Raw genomic sequence first — 23666 nt, forward strand, 5'->3', positions numbered from 1 at the left:
CTTTAAAAAATCATCCATTTAAAATAACAAAATGCATATATTTTTAAAGCAAAACAAACGTTTGATTTTTGAAAAGATAAAAACACCCTTCATATTCCCAGTAGCATATTCGTCAAACAAAAAAAAAAATCCGAGAGTGTGGTAGTTTTGGTTCTGCAGATTCGACGCAGCACATTTGGTCGGCCAGTTATTGAAAAAAAAATGATGGAAGCAACGTGAAAAACGCAAAGATTAAAACGATCTCGAATATTATTATTGAGTCCCCCTTCCCTTTGGGGGAGGCGGAAAACGGAGCAATACGGTGGAATGGAATGTGCGGCAGCGGATAGGGTGACGCTGCCGGAAGGGAGTGGAAGGTCTGTGGCAGCGGCTGTGGGAGGGGGGAGACCAGGGGGGGGGTGCGGGGTTTGGCCCCTCCCGGGACAAGTACCTTGGGGCTTCGGCCCCTGTGGCAGCGGGGCGGCTGTTCCCGTAGAAGCGGGCCAGGCTGTGGGGCTGTGCCCAGGGACACCAGGCGTCCCGCCGTCAGGGGCAGAGGTGGATTGAGATTTATTGGGGCCCTGGGCACCAGGAACGGTTGGGCCCCCAGGACTGGGGGAGGCCCAAGGGGGCATGCCCGCCCACTTGGTAACATGGGCGTTGTAGCCTCAGGCTGGCCCAGCGCCATGGTGGCAGTTTCGGGGAGGGGCAACACCCCCAGTTGCAAGCCCCGGGCACAAGGTGGGAGGAGGAGCAGTGCCACACATGGTTGCTGCCTCAGGCACAAAGCCCAGACAGCAGCTGGTGTGGGCAGCCTGCCAGCGGGAGCCTGCACAGGCACTCAGTGAGCCCAGGTGTGCAGTGGCCCCTGAGGCTGGGCTAGTAGCAGCAGGAGCCCTCCCTGCCTGTGACTGTCCCAGGGCTCCCCACCAGGGCCTCCTTTCCCCCCAGAGCCTGTCGACAGGCTCTGTGGTGGGGGCTGGAGGCTGTACCAGAACTCCTGCCCCTGGGTCCCACTGGCAACAACATGCCCAGGGGGTGGGTACTCAGGCCAAGGGCTGCTCTTGGGCATTCTGGCCCCTGCTCAGACAGGTGGAGGGTCTTGGGATCTCTGGGTGGCTCTTGCCACTGCCTGGCTCCAGCTTCTGGCCTGACCAGGGGGCGGGGCCTTGGAGGGAAGAGGAGGAGTAGGAGGCAGGGCCTCCCCTTTCTACCCAGGTTCTGGGGAGGTGGGGGCAAATTGGCTGAGGTCCCTGGGCCCATGAGCCTGGGCGTTAATCCACCCCTGATTAGGGGATTTACCTTATATATGCAATGATACACCCCATTCCCCCCTCAGAAAAAGTAGTGTCCTGATTTTTCACACTTGCTATCTGATCATCCTAGGTGTTGCAGACCCCCAGCCTTGGCCCGGATGGGGGATGTCTCCTCCCACTGGGTCAGTTTTCAGCCCCTCCACTGAGGTGCTGGCCACCTGAGCCCGGAGGTGCCTTTGAGGCAGAAGACTACAAGTGTGACATGTGAGTGGACCAAAGGCAGGGCCTGATCCAAGTCCCCTAAAAGTCAATGGAAGATTTGCCGCTAACTGCAGCAGGAGTTGGTTCTGCTCCATAAAGCCACTCAGTCTGTCACCTCATACTGCTTTTGTTCTGTGGGCAACCACATACATATTAAAATCTCATTTATTTTCGAGCTCCCACCTTTCAGGCCCACAAGGCCCTGAAAGGAATCTCTGTGAGATGTGGATTTGCAACCTCTAACCTGGCTTTCCAGATGCTGTGATTATCTATAGCGCTCCAGTGGAAGAACAGTAACTGCAGCAAATGGCTCCTTCTACAAATAAGTACACCTATGATCCACTTTGATTTGATTTAACAAGAGCATTAAAATATACAATCCTCCCCTGCGTTCTTTTAAAACTGGAGCTCATGGCCTTTCAGATCCATCTGTGATGGCTATCCAGTTTGTGGCCCAATGTAACATTTCAAATGGAGTTCAAGTGCCTTTCAGCTTCAGGTCTAGGGAAATTAAAAAGGAAAAGCATTAAAAGAACAAACCCCAGACTTAGGAACATTGAAATACTATTGCGTAAAGCTGAGGAAAATATTTGATGTGTTGCTATTTTGCCATGTCTGAAAATGACAGGTTGGAAGAAGATATTTGGGAGTACAAATCCATTCGGAAACCAAAGTCAGTATATCAAAATAATAATTCAGTGAACATCTCTACATCTGTGCAGAAAGCAAATGATGGGAAGTGCAAATCAAAAGGAAGTAGAGGTAGGAATAATAAAAAAGCATTTGAAAACAAGGACAAGTCTAAGAAAAATGAACAGGGACCAAAACAGAAATGTATTCAACCACTTATAAACCCTGACCAGAACTTAAATCTATCTAAAGATGACCATATTGTGCAATCCCAGGAAAGTGTAACTACGCCAACAAAGCAAAGCAGGACTTGTAACAAAAAACAAACCACACCAAATGCAAGGCCAGTTTATGATGGATACTGCCCAAGCTGCCAGATGCCTCTCTCTTTACTGTTAGCCCAGACACCTCGGTGGCATGTTACTGAATGTTTGGACACTCAAGGAGCCACTGAAAAAGGTAAGGCTCTGCTGAGGAGAAATAGCCCATTCAAATAGATTTTAAAGGTTATTCAAAGAAAGTTGCTTGAAATTTAGGTCAGATTTAGTAGGATAGAATACCCACTTTGTATTGTGTCTGACGAAGTGGGTATTCACCCACGAAAGCTTATGCTCCAATACGTCTGTTAGTCTATAAGGTGCCACAGGACTCTCTGTCGCTTCTTACAGATCCAGACTAACATGGCTACCCCTCTGATCCTTTACAAAACGTGGAAGCTGAAATCAAGATTTGAATGCTCGGTCGACCAAAGACTGGTGCTGATATATTTCAAATCTTAGTCTCAGGGCCTGTGTACTTTAGCAATCCTCTATTGACTGGGTCTGCTATGAGAACACAAGAGATCGCAGACTTATTTTAGTATGGGAGAGGAGTTGGGAGCAAGGGAACTGGGACCCTCTAACATACAGTTCTATATGATGATATGCAGTGCTTTCATGGGTCTGTGGAGACCTTGTAAATCTTCCAGGAACCTAATCTGTGATTTTAATATATCTTTTTTTGTTTGAAAAACAGGAAGTACACAGCCAGGAAACTTAAGTAAAGGCTGCCCCTTTTCTTATATCTTTGTCTTTTATTGAAGGGATGTTTGAAGTCACTGTTGTTTTATGAAAATGGAGCCCTTAGTTTTTCTATAGTTTTAACTGTAGGCAGATATATGTGCCACCTTACTTCCAGCTTTAAAGTAATAGCTGTAGAATCTTGCAGTTTGGCGCTGATTTAGCCACTGATCCTAAAATTCTCGAAAGGATTAGGTTAGTAAGACATGGACCTCAACATTCGGTGACAGTTAAACAAAAAAAGAGAGAGACAGCTACTGACTATTTCATAAAGTTGAACATAAAAACACTTATTCCTGTGAATAGTTTCAATAGCGTTTTAAAAAGTTCATTGTATCCCAGCTGACAACTATGAGGTAGGATGTCAGGTTGATGTGATTCAGAATAGCTCAGGCCTGGCTCTGGCCTCAGACGACTCTATTTATAAGGGAAAGCTTTTAACAGTTATGCCATAACATTAATATAAAAATCACTGTATGTGTTTGTGCTAAAAATGCCTTTTGACAAGATATCAAGAGTGTGTTATTCTGTTTGTTTCCTTAGAGTGTCCTGATGGTCTACTGTGCACTTCTACCATTCCATCGCACTACAAGCGCTATACACATTTCATACTTGCTACAAGCAGAGCAGGGGATTATCGTGTCAGCCCTGCAGCATATAGCCCAGAGAGAAAGTTCACATGCTCTGATGCTGCTAACTCAAGCTGTTTCTCAGGCCTTGTGGATGGAACCTCACAGCAGGAGAAACTGACCAGGAATGTAAGAAATGCCCCAAATGAGGATCATACATTGGTGATACAGAGTTCAACACAAGCAAAATCTCCAAATTTAACCAAGGTAAATACTGTGTCTTCCACAAACATTCTAAAGCCCCAACAGACACTTCTACTTACACAGTCTGCAGATGATAATGGCCAACTTGAGTCTTTGGATTTTCCATTTTCTCAAGGAAGCGAAGCTAGTGGAGATCTGGATAGTCAGAATGATTCTAATCAGTTAAAGCTGCTACTTCCAGAAGCTGACTTCAGTGACTGTGAAATTTCCTACTCTCCGCTTAATACTGATGAGGAAAATGAAGAGGAAACAGAGATGGAGGAAGAGGAGGAGGAGAAGAAGAAAATAAAACATTCACAAAAGAGATTATTTCACACCCAGAACTCTGAAGATGAGAGCATGAAAAAGGAGGAATCTAGCTGTATGTTGTTTACTAAATTGGATTGTTCTCCACTTCAGCAAGTACACAGGTATGGCTGCCTTAAAATAGGTGGTTTCATAATACAAAACAAACCTTGTGAAGAATTGAATGGACTGAGTAGTTTAGATGGTTATGTTAAGCCTGTTTCTCAGGAGCACATGAACAACATGTTCTCTAATTCAGGAAGTGCTGCTAATCAGTTAAAACACCCACAAGGGGCACTAACTGCACAATCCTCTCTTTCCCTTAATTATGATATAACTAAGAAGGAATTTGATTGGCCAACATTCAGTGCCTCTGTTTCTAATACAGGTAATTTGGAGCTAGAAGATTTTAATGCTTGCCATTTGGATTATGCAAACTTGGCTGTGAGTGATCCATCATTGCCCTTGAAAGTCAAAGAAGGTGGTAGATCTTTTCTGTCAAGGCAAAGTGAAGTTTTGAAGGAACCTAGTAACTTCCTAATCAATAGAAATAAAATGTCCACTAACACAAGTGGAACTACATTATACCAGAAGAGTTCACAGCCAGTAATAAAGGAAGAAGGAAGTCTTCCTAATACAGCAGCCGTACCCCTTCCCAGTATGGTCTCTCCAACGCTGCCATCTGTTTCTGTTGCAAATATGAAAGCCAAATCTATTTCAGCCAAAGAACTGAAACAAATGGATATTGGTGTTTTCTTTGGGTTAAAACCCAAAGCAAAAGAAGAGAACAAAGGAAAGAAACATTTTGGTGAGGGAACACAAGCCTCAAGTCCTATAACTCCCAATGGAAAGAGGCCCAGACAACAAAAGAGGAAAGCTGAAGGATCTGTGGGGGACATAGATGCGGTCACAGAAAGTTCAAATAAAAATGGAGTCTGTGTAGATACAACATCTGGTGTGAAGCGAAGTTGGAGAAAAAGATTTAGAGAATCATCTTCTACAGAAGAAGGAATAAAAAACAAAAAGTGTCCCTTTTATAAGAAGATACCAGGTGAGAAGTAATTGTGACTTTTAATTGTAATGGTTAAATTTAGAACTGTCTAATGGATATAGATTTTTTTTCCCCATTTTAATAGAAGGCTTTTTTATTCTGTTTCATTGTGAAAACCTTTTAGGCCCCAGTCCTTTAATGATTTCCACTTGGGTGGACCCCCTTTAAAGTTAGTAGGGATCAGGGCCATAGACATTTACAAGATTACAGCGGCTCATTCTATGAGTGAGCAGCAATGAAAGAAGGAAATAATTCTGTAAAAATATAATCTTTTAAAGATACTGCTAGAAAAATAAACTTTTTGACTTAAATTATATTTTACAGGGCAGGTAGCCTAAGGGGGAGATTTTCAAAAGCATCTAAGGGATTTAGGAGCACCATTGAAAGTGAGACTTATGCTCCTAAATCCTGTAGGTATCTTTTGAGATCTCTCAACTAATGTTTGTCTTGTCTAATTCATCACTTGTAACTTTTACTTAACTTATTTTGAAGCCATAAGAAAGGTTGGCTAATAGCCATTTATAGAACAAAATGTTCGTCACTCTTTTGATTACTTTACCATAGACCAAGTACACAGTTGAGCTTCATTTTGTGTTTAAGGTATAGTATTACACTAGAATGTCATCTCCAGTGTTAATTAGTAGTGTTCTTAAAAAATACTTTCTAAAGCTAAAGAAACAGCTCAGAATTTACCAAAATCTCCTAAAATAACTATTCAAAGTATAAGGAAGACTGATCAATAGTTTGAAAAGTTTAAACTTCACAGATTTCAGATCACCAACAGAGGATCATCTTAGTTGTGCTTTTTGATTCGGGAATCCTGGATAAAGATACAAGGAAGATGGGAGTTGAGGTAGTAAATGTAGTAAGCATGTAGCCTACTGTCCGGGACCTTGATCCGGCAACCTGATGCATGTAGGTAGATCCTCAAATTTGTATGGAGCCCCATGATGTCAGTTAAGTCCTGAGGATCCTCTGCATGTATCAGTCTGGAGGATTAGGCCTCAAATCTACAATATAATTGTCAGTTTCCTTGGCTGCCTATCTAGCTTTTGTTTTGAACCACATCAGTTGTATGTTAAATATTTCTGAATTTATTTTCTATAATGTTTTAAAATAACTTGGAAATGTACTTTTCAAATGGATACATATTAATGGATTGAATGGCATGGGAGAAATTGTATGAAATTTTTGGCGATTTTTAGAATATATAACCAAATTTTTTTAAAAGTGTACCAATAAATTTGATAGTTGTTTTTTTTACATTATTGATTTCTCATTTGCAGAGAATAGGAAAGACTCCTTACATCTCATTTATCATGAGAAATAATAATTCATTTAAATATATATTACCAAATCTATGATATATAACCATCAGCAGATAGAGATATTTTTAAGAACCCAGGTCAGTTGCCTGCTAATAGTAGTAACATTTAGCAAGAGTGTTATATGTATGGAACTGGCATGGTGCAGATTGGAAGTGAAATACATAGTCAGTGCTTTGGGAAGCTTGCACTGTGTAAGCGTTTCAGAAATGCCATTTTGAATACAGATGAACACCAGGTATTTATTTGGGAGGAATATGTCAATGTTTGTATTTGAAGATTGTTTACTTTGCTTAATTATGACTTTACTCAGTGAAACTAGCTCTTTCCTTGCTGTTTGCATAATGCTCATGTCTGCAAGCTGCATTTGTTCTCACATATTCCTTTTTTTATTGAATACTATTTTAATGCATTTTCTACTTAAAAGAAAAGAAAATCTGACCAGTAACTGGCTGTAGCTGCTCCATTCATATTAGTTGACTTGCTCCTGTTGTGTTTATATTGTAGGAACTGGTTTTACGGTTGATGCATTTCAGTATGGAGAAATTGAAGGCTGTGTAGCCTATTTCCTCACTCATTTCCATTCCGATCATTATACTGGCCTAACAAAAAAATTTACATTTCCAATCTATTGTAATAAGGTAAGATTTCCTAGGGTTACTTGATAATTACCAAATCAGTACGCAACTATGAATGAAAACCAAAAGAATACAGTGTTCAGTTTCAATGGATATAGAACCAGAATCTCTGCTGTGGCTGAGGAGCATTTGGCCTGGCTAATGTTCCTGGGTAAAGGAACCCTTCGCTCCCTCATGAGGTGATTCTGTATCAGGCCAGTATCCCGGAGGCTGCTGTAACTAGCACCAGTTGCTAACAACCCCAAAGAGCTGTTACAGTAGTGATGGATCAGACAGATGTAAGGAAAGCCTTATTAGAGCCTCTTTCTTGAGCCAGCTGCAGGGAAGTACCTGAGGCTCTCCCCCTACCCAGGAGTCTCTGTAACCCAGATATAGCAGATGTTATAAGAGGCTGGAGCACAGGCCAGTGTTGGAGCCATAATCTTTCATAACGCACACATTGTGCTCTGTGGCTTTGAGATCCTTCTAAATATTTACAATATAATCTAATAACATTAAATAATATTTAGAAATTCCACAATGCTTATATCTTTAAAGACTCTTACGCACCATCCTTCTGATATAAACAAGCATAGAGATTGGGATGTGGAGGATTACTTTTCCTGCAAGCAGGCAGAAAGTCTGTTGTAGAGTCAGGAATAGAACTTAGGGATTTCTGACTCCAAGTCTCAGGCTCTAAACACCAGAGACGCTACCTCTGTTTGTAATGGTCCTTGCCGTAACTCTAGCCATACTGTGTGGTATTTATGCTTGGGTTTTTACTTGTTGGCACCATTAGAAAAATGACTTAAAAAATAAAACCTGAGCACAGAAAAAGTGAACTTGGTTCCTATTAATTGTATTCCCTTGAAATATTTAGATGTTTTTCTTTTTCTTTCTACATTATTTATCAGGGTAAAGCACATGGGGTTGATGTGGTCTTTTTGTTTGTTGTCTCAGGGTATGTCTACACTAGAAATGTAAGTCGACCTAATATGGGTCGACTTACAGCCACCACAGTAATTACTGCTGTGGTGCATGTCCACACTACCCTTCTTGGCTTGGTGGAGCGCGTCCTTACGAGGAGTGCTTCCACCGACCTAAGAAGGGCAGTGTGGGGAGCTGAGAGCCCGGTCTCTCAGTTCTGCTCGCAGCTCCCTACAGGGAGCCCGGCTGCCCCACAGGCTCCTGGGATCCCGGTAGACTGCCCCCTGCTTCTGTTCCCTACTGGAAGCAGTGGAAGCCTCCTGGGGCTTCTCACCGCTGGGGAGCAGGGTCCATCTGCCTCAGCTTTTTGGCCTGCTCTCCACTGGGAGCTGGGCAGCCTTGTCAATTTCACATCTTGGCTCCCACCTGGGAGCAGGGTTGGAAGCTGCTAGGGTTTCTTGCCCTGGCTCCCAGCTGGGAGCAGGGTCCATTCTCCTACCCTGAAATTGACAAGACACCAATGTAAGGGATGCAGTGTCTACATGGATACTGTGTCGCCCCGACGACACCGACATAAGCCTTATGCCTCTCGTGGAGGTAGAGTTATGATGTCAATGTAGTGGGGTACTTACATTGGCAGGAGGAAGGCTGTAGCGTAGACACTGACATAATCAGCTCGACATACACTGCCTTATGTCAACCTAACTATGTAGTGTGGACCAGCCCTCAGTACTAAACTCTTTCTCTTCTGCAGATAACTGGCAACTTGGTGAAGAGTAAACTTCGAGTGCAAGAACAGTATGTCCATACATTGCCAATGGATACAGAGTGTATAGTGAATGGAATCAAAGTGGTCTTGCTTGATGCCAATCAGTATGTATCTTTGCAGCTGAATTATATATATCATTTGCAAATAGTGAATGTCAAAGATAAGTTATTGTTTAGAAACGGTTTATACCTTCATGATTTTTTGGGCTTCAGTGGATCTGGAAGACTAAGGATAAATTTTTTTAAAGTGCTTAAGTGTTTTAGGAGCATATATGTTGTTTTCAAAAGTGAGTTAAGGACATAGGAGGGTAAATCTCATTGAATGCCAAAGAGACTTAGTCTTCTAAGTGCCAAGTTACTTTTAAGAATGGGAATTAGACTCCTTTGAAAATTTTACCCTAAAAATATTTTGTTCATTTGTAATGACTGCTTTAATTTTCACATTTCTTTACAGACATTAATCCTGATTGATACTTAGAACACCTCTCTGAAGTACGTAAGAAAATAGAAGCACAGCAAGATTTTAGGACTAGGGTTTCCAAAGTGGTCCAGATTCTGAGTGCTTCAGTTTTTAGTGCCCAATGTGAGGTGCAGTGGGCCTTATTTTCAGAGATGTTAAGAACTTTACAGTTGGCTGATGACAATGGGAGCTTCAGATAGTGAAAATCAGGCCCACGGGGTCTCAAGCTGGACACAAAAATCATTTGAAAGTTTGAAAATTCGTCTCTAAAAATACCTGATCTTGCTCCCATTGAAATCTTTGGCAAAGCTTTTATTGAATTCAGTGGTGCAGGGCCAGACCTTAACTGCCCAAGGCCATGTAGACAATCTGTGGTAATGTCAGGATTAGAATTCAGTAGCTCATGGCTTTTCAATCCTGAGTTCTGATCATTTTGCCTCTTGGCACCTTATTTGTGTATTGGAATAAAAGTCCTCTCTTTTTAGTATATAAATTTAAATGCAGAACTCTGTTACAGCTGGTTTGAATAATACTTATCTTAGGACTTGTTTATAGTTTGAGAGATAAGATTCCTTGCAAGTCCTTTGAAAATGCTTGCGGGGAATGAAAGAAGCCTTGCAGCTTATGTAATTTGGACATTTTTCAGCTTTTCCTTCCCCCTTCATTTTAAAATGAATATAAACTATAGGTATAAAGTTCAAGTTTTTGGAGCACATACCATCTCTGTCTTCTAAGCTATGATCTATGGCCAGTGCTTCCTCTTTTTTTAACTTCTGTATATGACTCATGTACAAAATACTCCTATTTTGGCTGCCCAGTCTGAGTGTCTGCCCTGCAAAACAAACTAACTTTGGTGAGGAGCTGCACGAGTAGCAATGGGCTCACTGCAATCATAGCAAACAGGGAATGGTACCTACCCAACAATAAATTCGGGATGCAGGATAAGGTTTAAAATCTGTAAAGAGAACTTAAAAAGCAAATATTGCACCAACTCCCACAGCACTGAAGATGGCACCTACAATTATTCAATTTCTATTTTTCCTAAATCATAACAATGCCTCTTCTTTCCCCAGCCTGCCATTTAAAATTCATATTGGAACAGAGAGACTGATAAACATAAAAAGATGGGCCTGGAACATCATTTGGGCCACACGTGCTGAAAGACTGATCAACACAAGAGGCAGCCCATGCTTTATTAGTTGTTTAGGTGTAGTTGTTCTCCCATTGTCCATCTAACCAAAAAATTGTAGTCTATTAATGGGACTTAAACAGCGGTTTATTTTTTTAGCTTCACTGAAATTGGAAGACGAATGAAACGTTGCACTTAAATAGCACTTCACAACTTCAAAATCCTGTGTAGATATTAATCTCCCAACAGCACTGTGGGCAGTTAATATCATCCACATTTTTTCAGATAGGGAAACTGAGACACTTGAGAGGTGGTGGCTTGTTTATGGTCGCGAGACAAGTAGGTGGCATAGCTAGCATTAGAAAGCAGGAGTTTCTTGGTCTCGATCTGCCAGTGCGTGGGGCTGACTATCTGTGATTTACCATGTTTTATCCCCACTACTGCTTGAAAGCAGTATAGTTTGTGTGGTAATGGATGCCACTTTGGAAGTAAGAATATGTTGGTTGTTTTTTTTTCCCCCCCAGTTGTCCAGGTGCCACAATGATCCTTTTTTGCCTTCCCAATGGAAATGTCATGCTACACACTGGGGACTTCAGGGCAAATCCTTCTATGGAGCATTATCCTCTTCTGATCAGTCGAAAGATTCACACCCTGTACTTGGATACTACGTAAGCTAGTATATCCTTCTTTCCCTGTCCCAACAACAACCGTGTGTCCAAAAATAGTACTTTATATCTAAAAAAATTAATAATAGGAGTGACGTGTTTTGATACTCACTTAACTCTGATGAGTGGTATGTAAAGAAATATTGTTTTTGTTAAAAGACCATTTACATAATGTCTATTGACTTTATATAAATAGAGATATAATAATTATGTGTGGCATAAAGGTTTTTGCAGTATTCATTTGAGATGACCAAATTAATCATAAGTGGTATTCAATTGTGGGTGCCATTTGTTCCTGTAAAAGCAAAGGTTTATAAAATTGAAACTGGTTTTATATGGGTCAGGCCCTTAATGCAAGAAACAAACATTCAAACAATGAAAGGCTGCTAAATGTTGGGGTCAGTTGTCCAATTTTTCATTAGACCTTTCTTTGATTCATCCATATGAAACTTTTTCAGTACATGATGACTAATGCCCAGTTGCAATTCTTTTATTTTCTGACCCATATTCTATTACTGTGAATGAATAATGCCTTATATGACAACTAAGTGCATGCCAAAAAATAAAAGACCTATGGATGTAATTAGTATGTGACACAAACATCCAGCTTTATAAAAATAGTTCTCAAAAGGGGGAAAGATTTCAGTAGTCATAGTGTCAGATGAGTGAATATTGGCAGTGTTCTTAAATGTGCATATAGAAAAGAGTGTGCATAGAATAACTTAAAATGTATTTATTGAAAAAGATTAAAGTTAGTCTTTAAAAAATTATCATATGCCACCATGATTTTTAATAAGTAAATAATAAGTTGAATTGATATTGACGAATAACTTGGCTTTCTCTTCCTTATGTCATTGTTGTGTGCAGTTTCTGACAAAGCCTACTTATAAAGTAGGATGCCACCTGTATTATGCTCTATTACATATTTATATCCAATTTCCATTTATTAGATACTGCAGCCCTGAATATACTTTTCCTTCTCAACAAGAGGTTATCCAGTTTGCTATCAACACTGCCTTTGAGACAGTAACTCTAAACCCACGTACATTGGTCGTCTGTGGAACCTATTCCATTGGAAAAGAAAAGGTCTTTCTAGGTGTGTAAATGGACATATCAAATCAAAATGAATATATGCATCTCTGAATGAATGTAAAATAAGCTTTTTCTTAAAGTATGCATGAAGGTAGCTTAGGCTCAACATTTAGATTTTGTGACTATCAAAAGAAAGTATGGCTGTTGACTAATCGCAGTTAACTCACACGATTAACTAAAAAAGATTAATCATGATTAATTGCACTGTTAAACAATAGAATAACAACTGGAATTTATTAACTATTTTTGGATTTTTTTTACATTTTAAAATATATTGACTTAAATTACAACACAGAATTTAAAGTGTACAGAGCTCACTTTTTATATTATTTTTATTACAAATATTTGCACTGTAAAAATGATAAACAAAAGAAATAGTTTTTCAGTTCACCTCATATAAGTACCATAATGCAATCTCTTTATAGTGTAAGTGCAACTTACAAATACAGATTCGCCCCCCCCCCCCCCCAACTGCACTCAAAAACAAAACAATGTAAAACTTTACAGCCTAGGAGTCTACTCACTCCTACTTCTTGTCAGCCAATTGCTAAGACAAACAAGTGTGTTTACATTTATGGGAGATAATGCTGCCAGCTTCTCATTTACAGTATCACCAAAAAGTGATTCTATTATTCTTTAACAGTACAATTAATTGTGATTAATGTTTTTAATCGCTTGACAGTCCTAAAAGATAGTAAATTTTAAAATCTAATACTAATTTTTTAAAATGTCAGTAAGTTTTAAAATTTCAACTAAAAACAAGTTTGATTGAAACATTCATCTGCCGTGTTTGCAAACTTAACCAAACCATGTTGTGCCATTGCATAGAATGCACAAAGTAGTTACACACAGAAAGTGAAACTAAGCAATCTAATTTATTTAGTAATACCAAGAGAAGTGCCAATAGATTACTTAAAAAAAACAAAAAAACCCAGTATCACTGGTGAGATTATAAAACTTGTTTTCAATTTTAATAATCTCAAGTGCTATTAGTAACACAGTGAAGGAAATGTAATTATTTTTAAACTTCAATTCTATTAACACTTATTTCCAAGGGTGATATGTATTTCCCTGTAAAATGGAAGCAAGTCATACAAATGAACAATTTATTAAAAATATTCTCAGCAACTAACTGCATCTTTCTGCTATTTTCTGTCTTTAAGGAAACCTGTTGTGCCCCAGGCTTAAATCAGCACAGTGTTTACCTGACTGTACTTTCGAGAGCAGACAGCCATGCAACATTTGTACTTTTAAAAAGATTTTCAAAATCATCGGTATCAGAATTTCTCTCACTGAAATTCAGGCCATGATTAACATAGGTCGTTTGTCCCTTCTTCAGAACTGTACCAAGTTCTAGCGTCTTAGAAAGAAATATTAGTTTGCTCCCTTGAACATCAATATATTATTGAGGCGGTATGATTTGTAACCTATTAATATACTTTTACTACTCCTCTCCCTGCAAATAATTCTGAAGCTACAGTACAGCAATCAGTGTTTGTCAACAGTTATCACAGTTCTCTATATATTTTAGAATATAAAATAGCTTTGTTGGCAAGCATGGATTTTCGTACTGGTAATCAGTGAGATGATCAGGAACATCTCAGAAACAACAGTGGAAATCTTTGTTATTTGCAAACTGTCTCTTCATTATGTCTGATCTTTTCCCTTTCACCCTACAGCAATTGCTCAAGTTCTGGGCTCTAAAGTGAGCATGTCCCAAGATAAATACAAAACACTGCAGTGCTTGGAGTCAGCAGCTGTTAATTCCCTCATCACCATGGACTGGAACAATACTTTGCTTCACCTTCTTCCCATGATGCAAATTAATTTTAAGGCAAGTGTATCATCTGCACCTGTTGGCTAACCTTAGCTTGGATGATATAACAGCAAATGGGTGTCTTTGGTGCTTTTTGCCACCTGTCAGATCATATTTATTTAGTGATGTTTTGACATATAGCAACACATTGAAATGACATGCAATTAAACATTAATAACAGGCTCCAAACATAATGCACAGAAAGTATAATTTCACTCTAATGTAGTGTTCATGGAACAAGATTAGATGAGACTCGTTCAAAGGCTTGCTGTTTGTGGCCTTTTTTTGAAGTAGGTTTTAGGTAATGATTGCAGGATCTCTCCCATTAACAATTAATATACTGTGACACTTTGTCCCTGGCTTCTCTCTTTCCATTAATTTGTGTGTGGTAAAAAAGGACTGAAGGGGTTTTCTTCCTCAAACTTCCTCTCTTTTGAAGCAGTTAATAGAAGGGAAAAAATTCAATCTTGTGGGTTTTTATTTTTTTTAAGTCATTTCAGCTATGACACATGCCCCTAGGTCCACTTTCAGTTGTTATGGCTTTACATTCACATTTCCTCATTTTAGATAGTTTTTCTTTCCTCTGTTGCTGTATGGAAGACCTACACAAACCACAGAAGGAAATGGATTATATGAGAAACAGTGAAACTGATACAAAATGTAGTTAAATGAACATCATGATCAAACTGAAGAGGAAATAAATTCCCATCTTTCAGTTATAAGAATATCAGGTGTTACTTGTAACAATAGTAAGTACAAGGATTTTAGACAGACGTGTGTTTTATTTTTTGTTAAGTTGACTTTTGTGTACAAGTTTTATACAAGGGAATCAGGTACCATCTGTTTTCCAAAGAGATATTCAAGTTCCATTGAGGGTAATTCATGAGTGTGTGTGAGAGAGAAAGTTTCACTCTGCTAAAGGTGCTAGATTTGTAATCTAGAGGATATTTTCAGTCCATAATACAGGTAGGGTGGTTTAATGTCCTCTGCACGGCCCAGCCTGTATATTTAGAGGGAAGCTAATTTTCCTTGCCCATTAGTTCTTAGCCTTTGTGCTAGACTGCCAAGAATGATGCCAGTCTGGGAGTGGGGGGGTTATGATATGATCTCAGAGGCTTCATTTCAGAAGTATTCATAGATGATGGAAGGAATAAACATGTTTTTATTTTAGTTTTTAAAAGAAGCTTCGTTCCCCCTTCTTATTTAAAAGCTAGAATATTGACCCCCAGAAAAAGCAGATTAAAGATGAGTTTATAGGTCTGCGTTGATTTTACCAGAGCATATACGTTCATTTTGGAAGTAGATTTGAAAGTGCAGATCAACAACAGGCAGTCAGCACAGCTGGGAGGAGCTCTCTGTTTGTTGTAAGCTACTTGAGATACATTGCACCCTTTAATTGTAGGAGAAGTTGGTAAATTGTACATTACACCTTAATGTTAATGTACAGGTACTAAGTTTTATGTTGACTGACTCTCAGGGAATTTCCATGTCATGAAAGATGCATAGTGTATAGGTAAATATGTCTAGCCTTTAAATAGGGCAATACTGAAAAAGAAATAAAAACAACAATTGGACCATGTTTAAAGGTGATATAAAACAGAGAGGAAGTGATGAGGATGCTAATCTGGGACTCTGGGGTCCTGGGTTCAGTTCTTTGCTCTGCCACAGACTACCAGTGTGACCTTGGGCAAGTCACTTAATATCTCTGTGCCTCATTCTCTATCTGTAAAATGATGATACTGTTGTCCTACCTCATAGGAGTGTTGTATGAATAAATACATTAAGACTGTGAGGTGTTCATACTCCAGTGATGGGGGCCATATAAGTGACTTAGGTAGATAGATAGAAACACATGTAGTGCCATAAGTCAGAGGTTCTCAACCTGGGGTCCATGGCCCTTTGGGGGGATGTGAACAGGTTTCAAGGGGTCCGCCAAAATAAGCTAGAGAGCAGGGCTGGTGTTAGGGTCACTGGGCAGAAAGCTGAAGTCTGAGCCCCCCCACCCAAAGCTGAAGCCCGAGCCCCCTGTGGCGTTGAGTGCTGGCCAGTTGCCCTGTTTACTGCTCCCCAGTGGCGGCCCTGGCTCAGAAAAACAGTTGTTGAGGCACAGGTGGGCCATGGAGTTTTTATTGCATGTTGGGGGCTCTTCAGAAAGCGAAAGGTTGAGAACCCCTACCATGAGTTACACTGTGGGGTGGAGGGGAAAGGCCAGGGCTGTACAGGAAAGACAAACAACCAGAAAATGTAAGCAAAAAATATTTTGAGGGAGAATCTTTTTATCTTTCATTGTCCTTTTTAGATGATCTTCCTGCTAAAATCCCATCCTTCTGTTCCTTTAGTATGTAAGTTACAGACATTTTACCATTTCTGTCACCTCAGTGTGGCCTCCAGTTACCATTATGAGGATTACTTTGCTCCCACACAAAAGAACCATCTCGATCTGCCACCTTGATAAGCTTTCAGTGAAGCCAGTAGCTGGATTCAGCGTGTCCGGGTGCCAGTGATGTTCTTAAGATGTATGGAGATCACAAACTCAGTGTTAAATGCTTAAGGATGAGCCCATGCAGCATTAGCCTGGTGACTGTTTAGTAAATGTGTGAAAATCAAAAGAATAATATTGTAAACAATAAATCGGCTAGTATCTGGTAGTCTGTTGTTTGGATTAAGGAATAATAAATAATATGTCATTTTTATATACAGTACACATTTGTTTACCCAGGTGGTTCTTCCCTCTTTTACTTTTTCATGCTCAGCTGAGCAACCTTTGTCCTGAATTGCAGACTTGTTACCTGGGAAATCTGGCTACTTGTTTACCGTCATTACTGTATTTTACAGCCATGTAAAATAAATAGAAACATATTTACACCACACTGTCATTTTAGTCAATTTTATCCACACTGTGAGTTATAGAAATATTATCCCAGTTTTACATATGGGGAACTGAGAAACAGTTGATTTGCCTAAGGTCACACAGGAATTCTCTGGCTGAGATGTGAATTGAACACTGGTCTCCTGAGTCCCAGTCCAGTCCAGTGCCCTATCCACTAGTCCATCCTATATCAGGATTTCTGGGTCTGCCCCACATCTTGTTTTGATATGCATTTTGTTCAGTCCCTAGCCCTATTTAGGGACCAGTCCTGATATTGTTACTCAGCCCCATTGATTTCTGATAACTAAAGCTTTGTGCTAGCTAAGAAACCTACAAAGCCTGTGAAGTCACTAGGGAAATTGTCTCAGTCAGGAGCTCAGGTTCAGCATTTAATACATGTTTTGAATCCATCTGTGATCTCAAACAACAGCTGGATTTTAAGAGATGCATCATTATTATTATTCATTCTGTATTGCAGCAGTGCCTAGAAGCCTCAGTTATATACCAGGGCCCCATTTTGCTAGGCCCTGTACAAGCACAGAACAAAAAGACTGTCCTGGCTGCAAAGAGGTTATAATCTTGTCACTTTTAAGGATTGTGCTGCAGTTCTTCTCACTTAGACGGTTAATGCCTCCCCAATAACCCGCTTCCAGATAAAGAACTGAAAAAGAAGCTCTAAAACTTAAACAAGCTTTCCATGATCGAAGGTTAGTTTAAGGTGATAGCTCATGATAAAATTGTGCAATTATATAGAACACTTCCGTGTTTTCACAGCTGGAGGTTCCCTGGATCAAATCCGGATGACTTTGGCTTTTATTTCCACTCTGTCAAGTCAGATTTTGCCTCTTCTCAAACAGTGAATATTTTAAAACTTGCCTGGAACAAAGTTATCCACGAGATGGTACTCGGAGTGGGTTAACAAAAAATGAGCTCAGCGTTATGAGTGAGTCTTGCATTCACTGACTTCCTTCTTCACTCACAGGTCTTCTGTAGCGATCATTGGCATATTCACTTCCTTCCAAAATGCCAGCCTCCCAGTAAAATTCCACAGATGTATTAGGAAACATACTTTGTTTTAAATATAATTGTAGGGATAACTGAGATTTCTTTTTGATAAATATTCTGATATTTTGTAGCTGCACTTCATACACGCTCATGCTCTCTTCACTTCATTCCTCACAGCCCCTTTTTCTAACCTCAAATTGCTCCCTAGCGTTTTTGCTTTCTCTTGTATATCTTACTTTTTATTCACTCTTCCTGATTCCCAAACTAAGGAATCGGAAGTGTGTGTAAGTTGTGATGTATTTTTTTTTTTTACTTTTGTACATCTGCTTAATTCCAGATTTCAGTTTATTTGATCTCTGCGTCGTCTTCCCATGTTGATTTCCAAGAGCAAAATCAAAACAGTTTTTTTTTTCATTTTGGAACAAGCTATTTAATTATTTGCCAGTATGTAGTTTAGCTCTCCATGTATGGTTTATAGGTGCTACGTTGATTCAGTAGAGAACCTCACTCATCTAAAGACACTTGGCTAATCATAAAAAAACCACAGAAATCCCTCTCCCTTTCTCCTAAACAGTGACCAGAGTTTAAAATATCAGCATTTTCAGCCTAGACCTGAAGTGGGCAAATATCACTGCTCTAAGATTCTGTACTAGTTACGATTATGACCTAATAATAACAGGTCAAGTAGCAGGCTGGGCACTAGCAATTTCAATGGCAGGGCTAAGGATCAAAGTAGACTTCTGTGGCTCCAGTGCATCCCAAGCAGATCCCTGCCATACTCCCTTCCTTGGGCTCCATGCTTGTCAGCTAAGTGCTGTGCTGTGCAGAGGGTATGTTTCCCTCTCCCTACCTGGGTCCATTCTTCTTTCTACAGCAGATCTGCATTAATGACCATTACAGCATTGAAGGCGGGGGCTGTAATTGCCCCAGTAGAGTGTGTATATATAACTTTTTATCTACAAAGCTTTACATACATTGAATAATAGTTCTCTCAAAAAACCCCAAACTAGACCAGGAAGGGCAAGTCACACAGAGTGTACCAAAGAAACAAATCCAAACCTGGGAAGGAAGCACACCCCTTTTGCCCTATAAATAGCATCTCTGCTTGTTATCCAAGTCAAAGATCAGAATTCAAATCAACATTCTCTATTTGCAGTTGTTACAGTTACAATGGCTTTCAGCCTGGTACTGGGTGAATGTGGTCAAAGATTAACTAGTAATTTTGCAGCATTTTCTTGAGACCAGTAAAGGAATCAAAGTTAAATATTAAAATAAAACTATTTTACAGAGATCATATCAAGTGGAGGCAAGATGCAAGGCTACAGGATGTCCTTTTTCCAAATCCTCTACTGTGCAAAGCTTTGTTTTTGAAAGCATAGGAAGAATAAAATAGATTAATTGCTCCAATAATGCAAATGGATTTGCTGTGTGAAAAGAAAGGGCAAACGGGTATTCAAAGAGACTGGTTACTTCAATGGAATGCTTAGTTTGACTACAAAAAAATGCTGGGATTATTTAAATACTGATCTGCTCTTGAATAAGCAAGCTGCATGGAAGTGTTGTCAGGGCTGATTGTAAACTAACCAGTTAATCATGTTTGAGCCTTCTCATACCGTATGGGCTCCATTTGCACATACTGCTGCTGACTTCAGCAAAAGAGTAGATAACAGGCTGTCATGGTGATTGAAGGAGGTTGATTGAGGAATGAATTATATTTTCCATTTTAAAAGGATGAAGGTTTTGGAGCAATATTGACTGAAGGTCTGAGGAATTTTAAAAAAGCATATGAATATGTTTCCTGTTTAACTCTTTATGAAGAAGCTCTGAAGTTCGCCATGTTCTTGTAGGAAGGAAGCCTTTCCCTTCCCCCCCCCCCCCCCTAAAAATATTAACATTAAAAGAATTCCCCTTGCATCACAAATCATGAGACTTTTTTCCATTTAAATTCATAGTGGAAGAATTTCAAAGAGCACAAGCTTTTCAGGGCAAGGACTATGCCTTTGTATGTGTTCTATCCATGACTTACCACAATGGGGTGCGACTGTCATATACAGGCATTAGGGTGGGATTTTCAGAAGAGTCTAAGGATACTACACGACAGTTAAAAACCCACAGCTGCTCCGTACCAGCTGACTCAGGCTCATGGACTCGGGCTAAGGGGCTGTTTAATTGCAGGGTAGACATTAGGGCTGGAGCCTGGGCTCTAGGACCCGGCGAGGTAGGAATATCGCAGACGTTGGGCTGCCGCCCGAGCCCAACATCTACAACACAATTAAACAGCCCCTTAGTCCAAGCCCCATGAGCCCCAGTCAGCTAGCACAGGCCAGCCGGGGGTGTCTTACTGCTGTGTAGACATAACCTACGTGATTTAGAAGAACATTCGACTTTCAGTCAGACTGAAAATCCCACCCTTAAAAATAAACAGTATGTACCCAATTAATAAACGCATAACAAAATCTGAGAGCAGGCTAATCTCATAATTGTTCTACTGAATTTTAGTTTATCTCATAATTGTCCTACTGGAACTGCATGTACTGTTCTTGGTTTTTATTAAGACAAGTATAATGCATGTGTATTAATCTTATGAAGAGTTGCAGTAAGAAATGTCAGTCTCTTTAAAAATGAATCATGATGGGCAGATATAGTCCTTTTAGGCTTCTGATTGCCATCTTAATAAAAGCTAACCTTTTCCACTGTACTTGGTAAATGGAGTCTTTGAAGAATAGCCGTAGCTCCCATTACTGAATAAAGAGTGTACTTATTTATTTATGGTCCTTTATTTTCAAATGTGCCTGTCTTGGTAGTTCTGAATATTGCTGTCGAGTTTCTACTGGAACCATGGTGCTGCTGGTGAGAGCATTTCACTTCCCTTCCCCCAAACTCTGCAGCATCCGCGGGTTCGGTTATTCTCTTTTCTTTGAAGCAGTCATGATTTATCTTGTGGTGTTCTTCCTGCTCCTGGCTTGTTGTTAACTGTTCTGAAATCTAAATCTTGTAGGGTTTTCAAATGGACAAGGTGGATATCTATAGTACACGTGAAACTGATTTCCTATTTCTGACTTCTCTTTATGCCAATGTAGGATTACACTTCTTCGTCTCTCTCTCTTATCCTTATTCTTTTGCTATCCCATAAACAAAATTGAAGGCTGCTTCAGGAAAACTATGAGACTTTCAGGTCAGATCTTTGGAGTCAGTTGAGTTAAAAGACGATAAACTATTTCCTCGGGTCATGTTCAGTTTGGTTTTTGGAAGATGGTAGTGGTCTGAGCAAGGGAGGCTCGATACATAACACAGGAAGTGACTTGCCGTGTTGTTTTATGTGGGTCACTTATTCTCTCTGAGTGTCAGAGTTCCCATCGGTAACACGGAGCTAATAATATTTGTTTGCATTTGTAGAGCATTTTGAGGTCCTTAGCTGAAAGGTGCTATTTAAGTATTAAATATTGATCATAACTGCCTTCTAACCAGCTGGCATTTAAAACAAAAAAAAGGGAAAGTGCCCATTAAAATGTTGTGCAAAAGTATAGTTTAATCTCCAATGTCCTGCTCTCCAAACCCCAAAACCTTTTAGACTACTGGATCATTGTGAGGGTGGTGGTGGTGATTAATAGTCTTCGTGAATGTGCTGTCTTTTTATTAACAGGGCCTGCAAAACCACTTAAACAAGTTCTCAGAGAAGTTTGACCAAGTTCTGGCTTTCAGGCCCACTGGATGGACGTACTCCGATTCATGTCACACTCTGGCAGATATCAAACCTCAGACCAGGGGAAAGATCACCATATATGGTACACGCACTATAAATGGCTCAGTACATTTAGTTCTGTGTGGATTGTTTGCATACATTTTATTCTAGCACCTCTTACTGTTCATCATATTATCCACTTATTGGTTTCACTTCTGCTAAGAAGCTGAGCAGATAAATGTCTCCAGCATAAGTCTTAAGAATTGACCAGTCTGGAACACTGTAAATGCAGATTTTAAATACTGTTTCCTCTAATGCCCCTCTCTCAAAAAAACAGTTTGATCTAATGGCTTTAAGACAGACACAGACTCCATGGGTAAAATGCTATTCCCATTTAACTCAATAGGAGTTTTGCCAGGGATTTCAACAGAGCCAGGATTTCACTCCATATATGGTTTCATGTGAAAGACCCTGTGCCTGCTGCAGAGCTTCTGTAGGTACCAGCCTGTTTCCTCTGTTCTTAGTGGTGCAGTCTCTGGCAAACAATTTATGGATGGAGTTAAATCTCCTAGAAAATCTCTCCTCTTGTCACTCAACAAAGTAGCTGGGGTCACCGAATTTGCATTAATGATTGACACTGTAGATCGATCCTAGTTAATCCTTCCAATAATGAAGTCTGGATTTTTACTTGATCCTTGGAGTAAAGTTTAAATCTCCATTTAATTAAAATATTCTTTTTAAGTATTTCTTTGTTTCTTGCAAAAATATTTTTAGTCAGCTAAGCAGATTGCCTGAGGTACCTTTTGCATTGTTTTGCTACAGGGATTCCTTACAGTGAACACAGCAGTTACCTAGAAATGAAACGATTTGTCCAGTGGCTGAAGCCACAGAAAATCATCCCCACTGTAAACGTTGGTGACTGGAGAGCCAGAAACATGATGGAGAAGCATTTTAGAGACTGGAAGATGGAGCCTACTGAGCAGAGGGAAGAATGTACGTTCCAAAGGACGTGTGCCGGGGGAGGGATTGAACTACCCAGGACTTTTATCTAGCCTTCCTTTTTCTATGAAGCCTCTTTGAGAAGAAACAAGCTGCCATTCTCCTGCAAGAGAGAGTACGGTCATATTCTCCCCCAAGTGAGCCTAACTTTCCTATGTAACCATTAGCCTATTTTCTCCCAGCTTACACTTTCAAAAAAACTGCAAATGTGTCTTTTAGGTTATTTTGGAAAATTATTCGGTGTATTTTCTTTCCACCAAACTATCCAGTAAAACAATTAAGGACCTTCATAAGTTTAAGCACCTGAATAGTCCCATTGACTTCACTGGGACTGCTCAGATGCTTAAAGTTAGGAACATGAAGTAGTGCTGGATTCCAGCCTAAGTTTCACTCCCCTTTGCCATCTTTTACTTGCATGATATGGCTTTAGGATGTTGCAGAGCTCAAGGAAAGAAACTGAACCATGATTATTACCAGTGTGTCAGAATTATACACTCTTTCTGATATCAGTCTAATGTCCAGATGTATGACACAGGCCTTTATAATGGGGAACAGACTACCCAATTTTACGAAAGGTACAAGAGGACATTTGAATGAAGGTGGTATTAACTCATTTAAAAGGAGGTGGAGTTTTCTGTCATTTCAGTACCAAATCAAGCATTTCTGAGAAATGACTGTAATGAATGAGGGGATGACATCAGTTTGTGGCACAATGTAAATTCCGAGAGCAGGTTGTTGCATTGTGAGGGAGAGCTAAGGGGTTGTAACACTAATGTTTTCACATATCTGCAAACTTTACACCGTAACAGAGGACCAGTTTGGGCTACTATAGTATTGTGCAATTAGACACTTTGTAGAATAATGAATGTTTATAAAGATAATTCCCATCCTCGTGTATTTATAACATTCAATATACGTACATTTTTATAAATCTATTTTAAATAAAGAATCTAAATTAA

General features: G+C 39.8%; 2 protein-coding genes across 4 annotated transcripts in view; one reads left to right on the plus strand and one right to left on the minus strand.

The window, feature by feature from the left end:
- Positions 1 to 4146, minus strand: part of NHLRC2 (NHL repeat containing 2) — a 60775-nt gene extending 56629 nt beyond the window's left edge. The window contains exon 1 of the mRNA XM_045022911.1: positions 4077 to 4146. The gene's annotated coding sequence lies outside the window, so the exon portion shown is untranslated. The remainder of the gene's footprint in view (positions 1 to 4076) is intronic.
- Positions 125 to 23666, plus strand: DCLRE1A (DNA cross-link repair 1A). Of its 3 annotated transcripts, none has more exons than XM_045022909.1 (10): positions 125 to 356; positions 1366 to 2585; positions 3728 to 5353; positions 7186 to 7319; positions 8977 to 9095; positions 11104 to 11247; positions 12195 to 12340; positions 14016 to 14170; positions 21670 to 21811; positions 22531 to 23666. In XM_045022909.1, the coding sequence occupies exons 2-10, from the start codon at positions 2090 to 2092 to the stop codon at positions 22758 to 22760; spliced, it is 3192 nt and encodes a 1063-aa protein (XP_044878844.1). In that variant the 5' UTR covers positions 125 to 356; positions 1366 to 2089; the 3' UTR covers positions 22761 to 23666. The 3 variants fall into 3 exon arrangements, 2 of the variants coding, with proteins under 2 accessions (XP_044878844.1, XP_044878843.1); XR_006580855.1 differs by lacking the exons at positions 125 to 356; positions 22531 to 23666 and adding exons at positions 390 to 537; positions 17796 to 17964 and having other exon boundaries at positions 21670 to 21805; XM_045022908.1 differs by lacking the exon at positions 125 to 356 and adding an exon at positions 394 to 537.

This window comes from Mauremys mutica, chromosome 7 (genome assembly GCF_020497125.1).
Source record: "Mauremys mutica isolate MM-2020 ecotype Southern chromosome 7, ASM2049712v1, whole genome shotgun sequence".
Taxonomy (NCBI): domain Eukaryota; kingdom Metazoa; phylum Chordata; order Testudines; family Geoemydidae; genus Mauremys; species Mauremys mutica.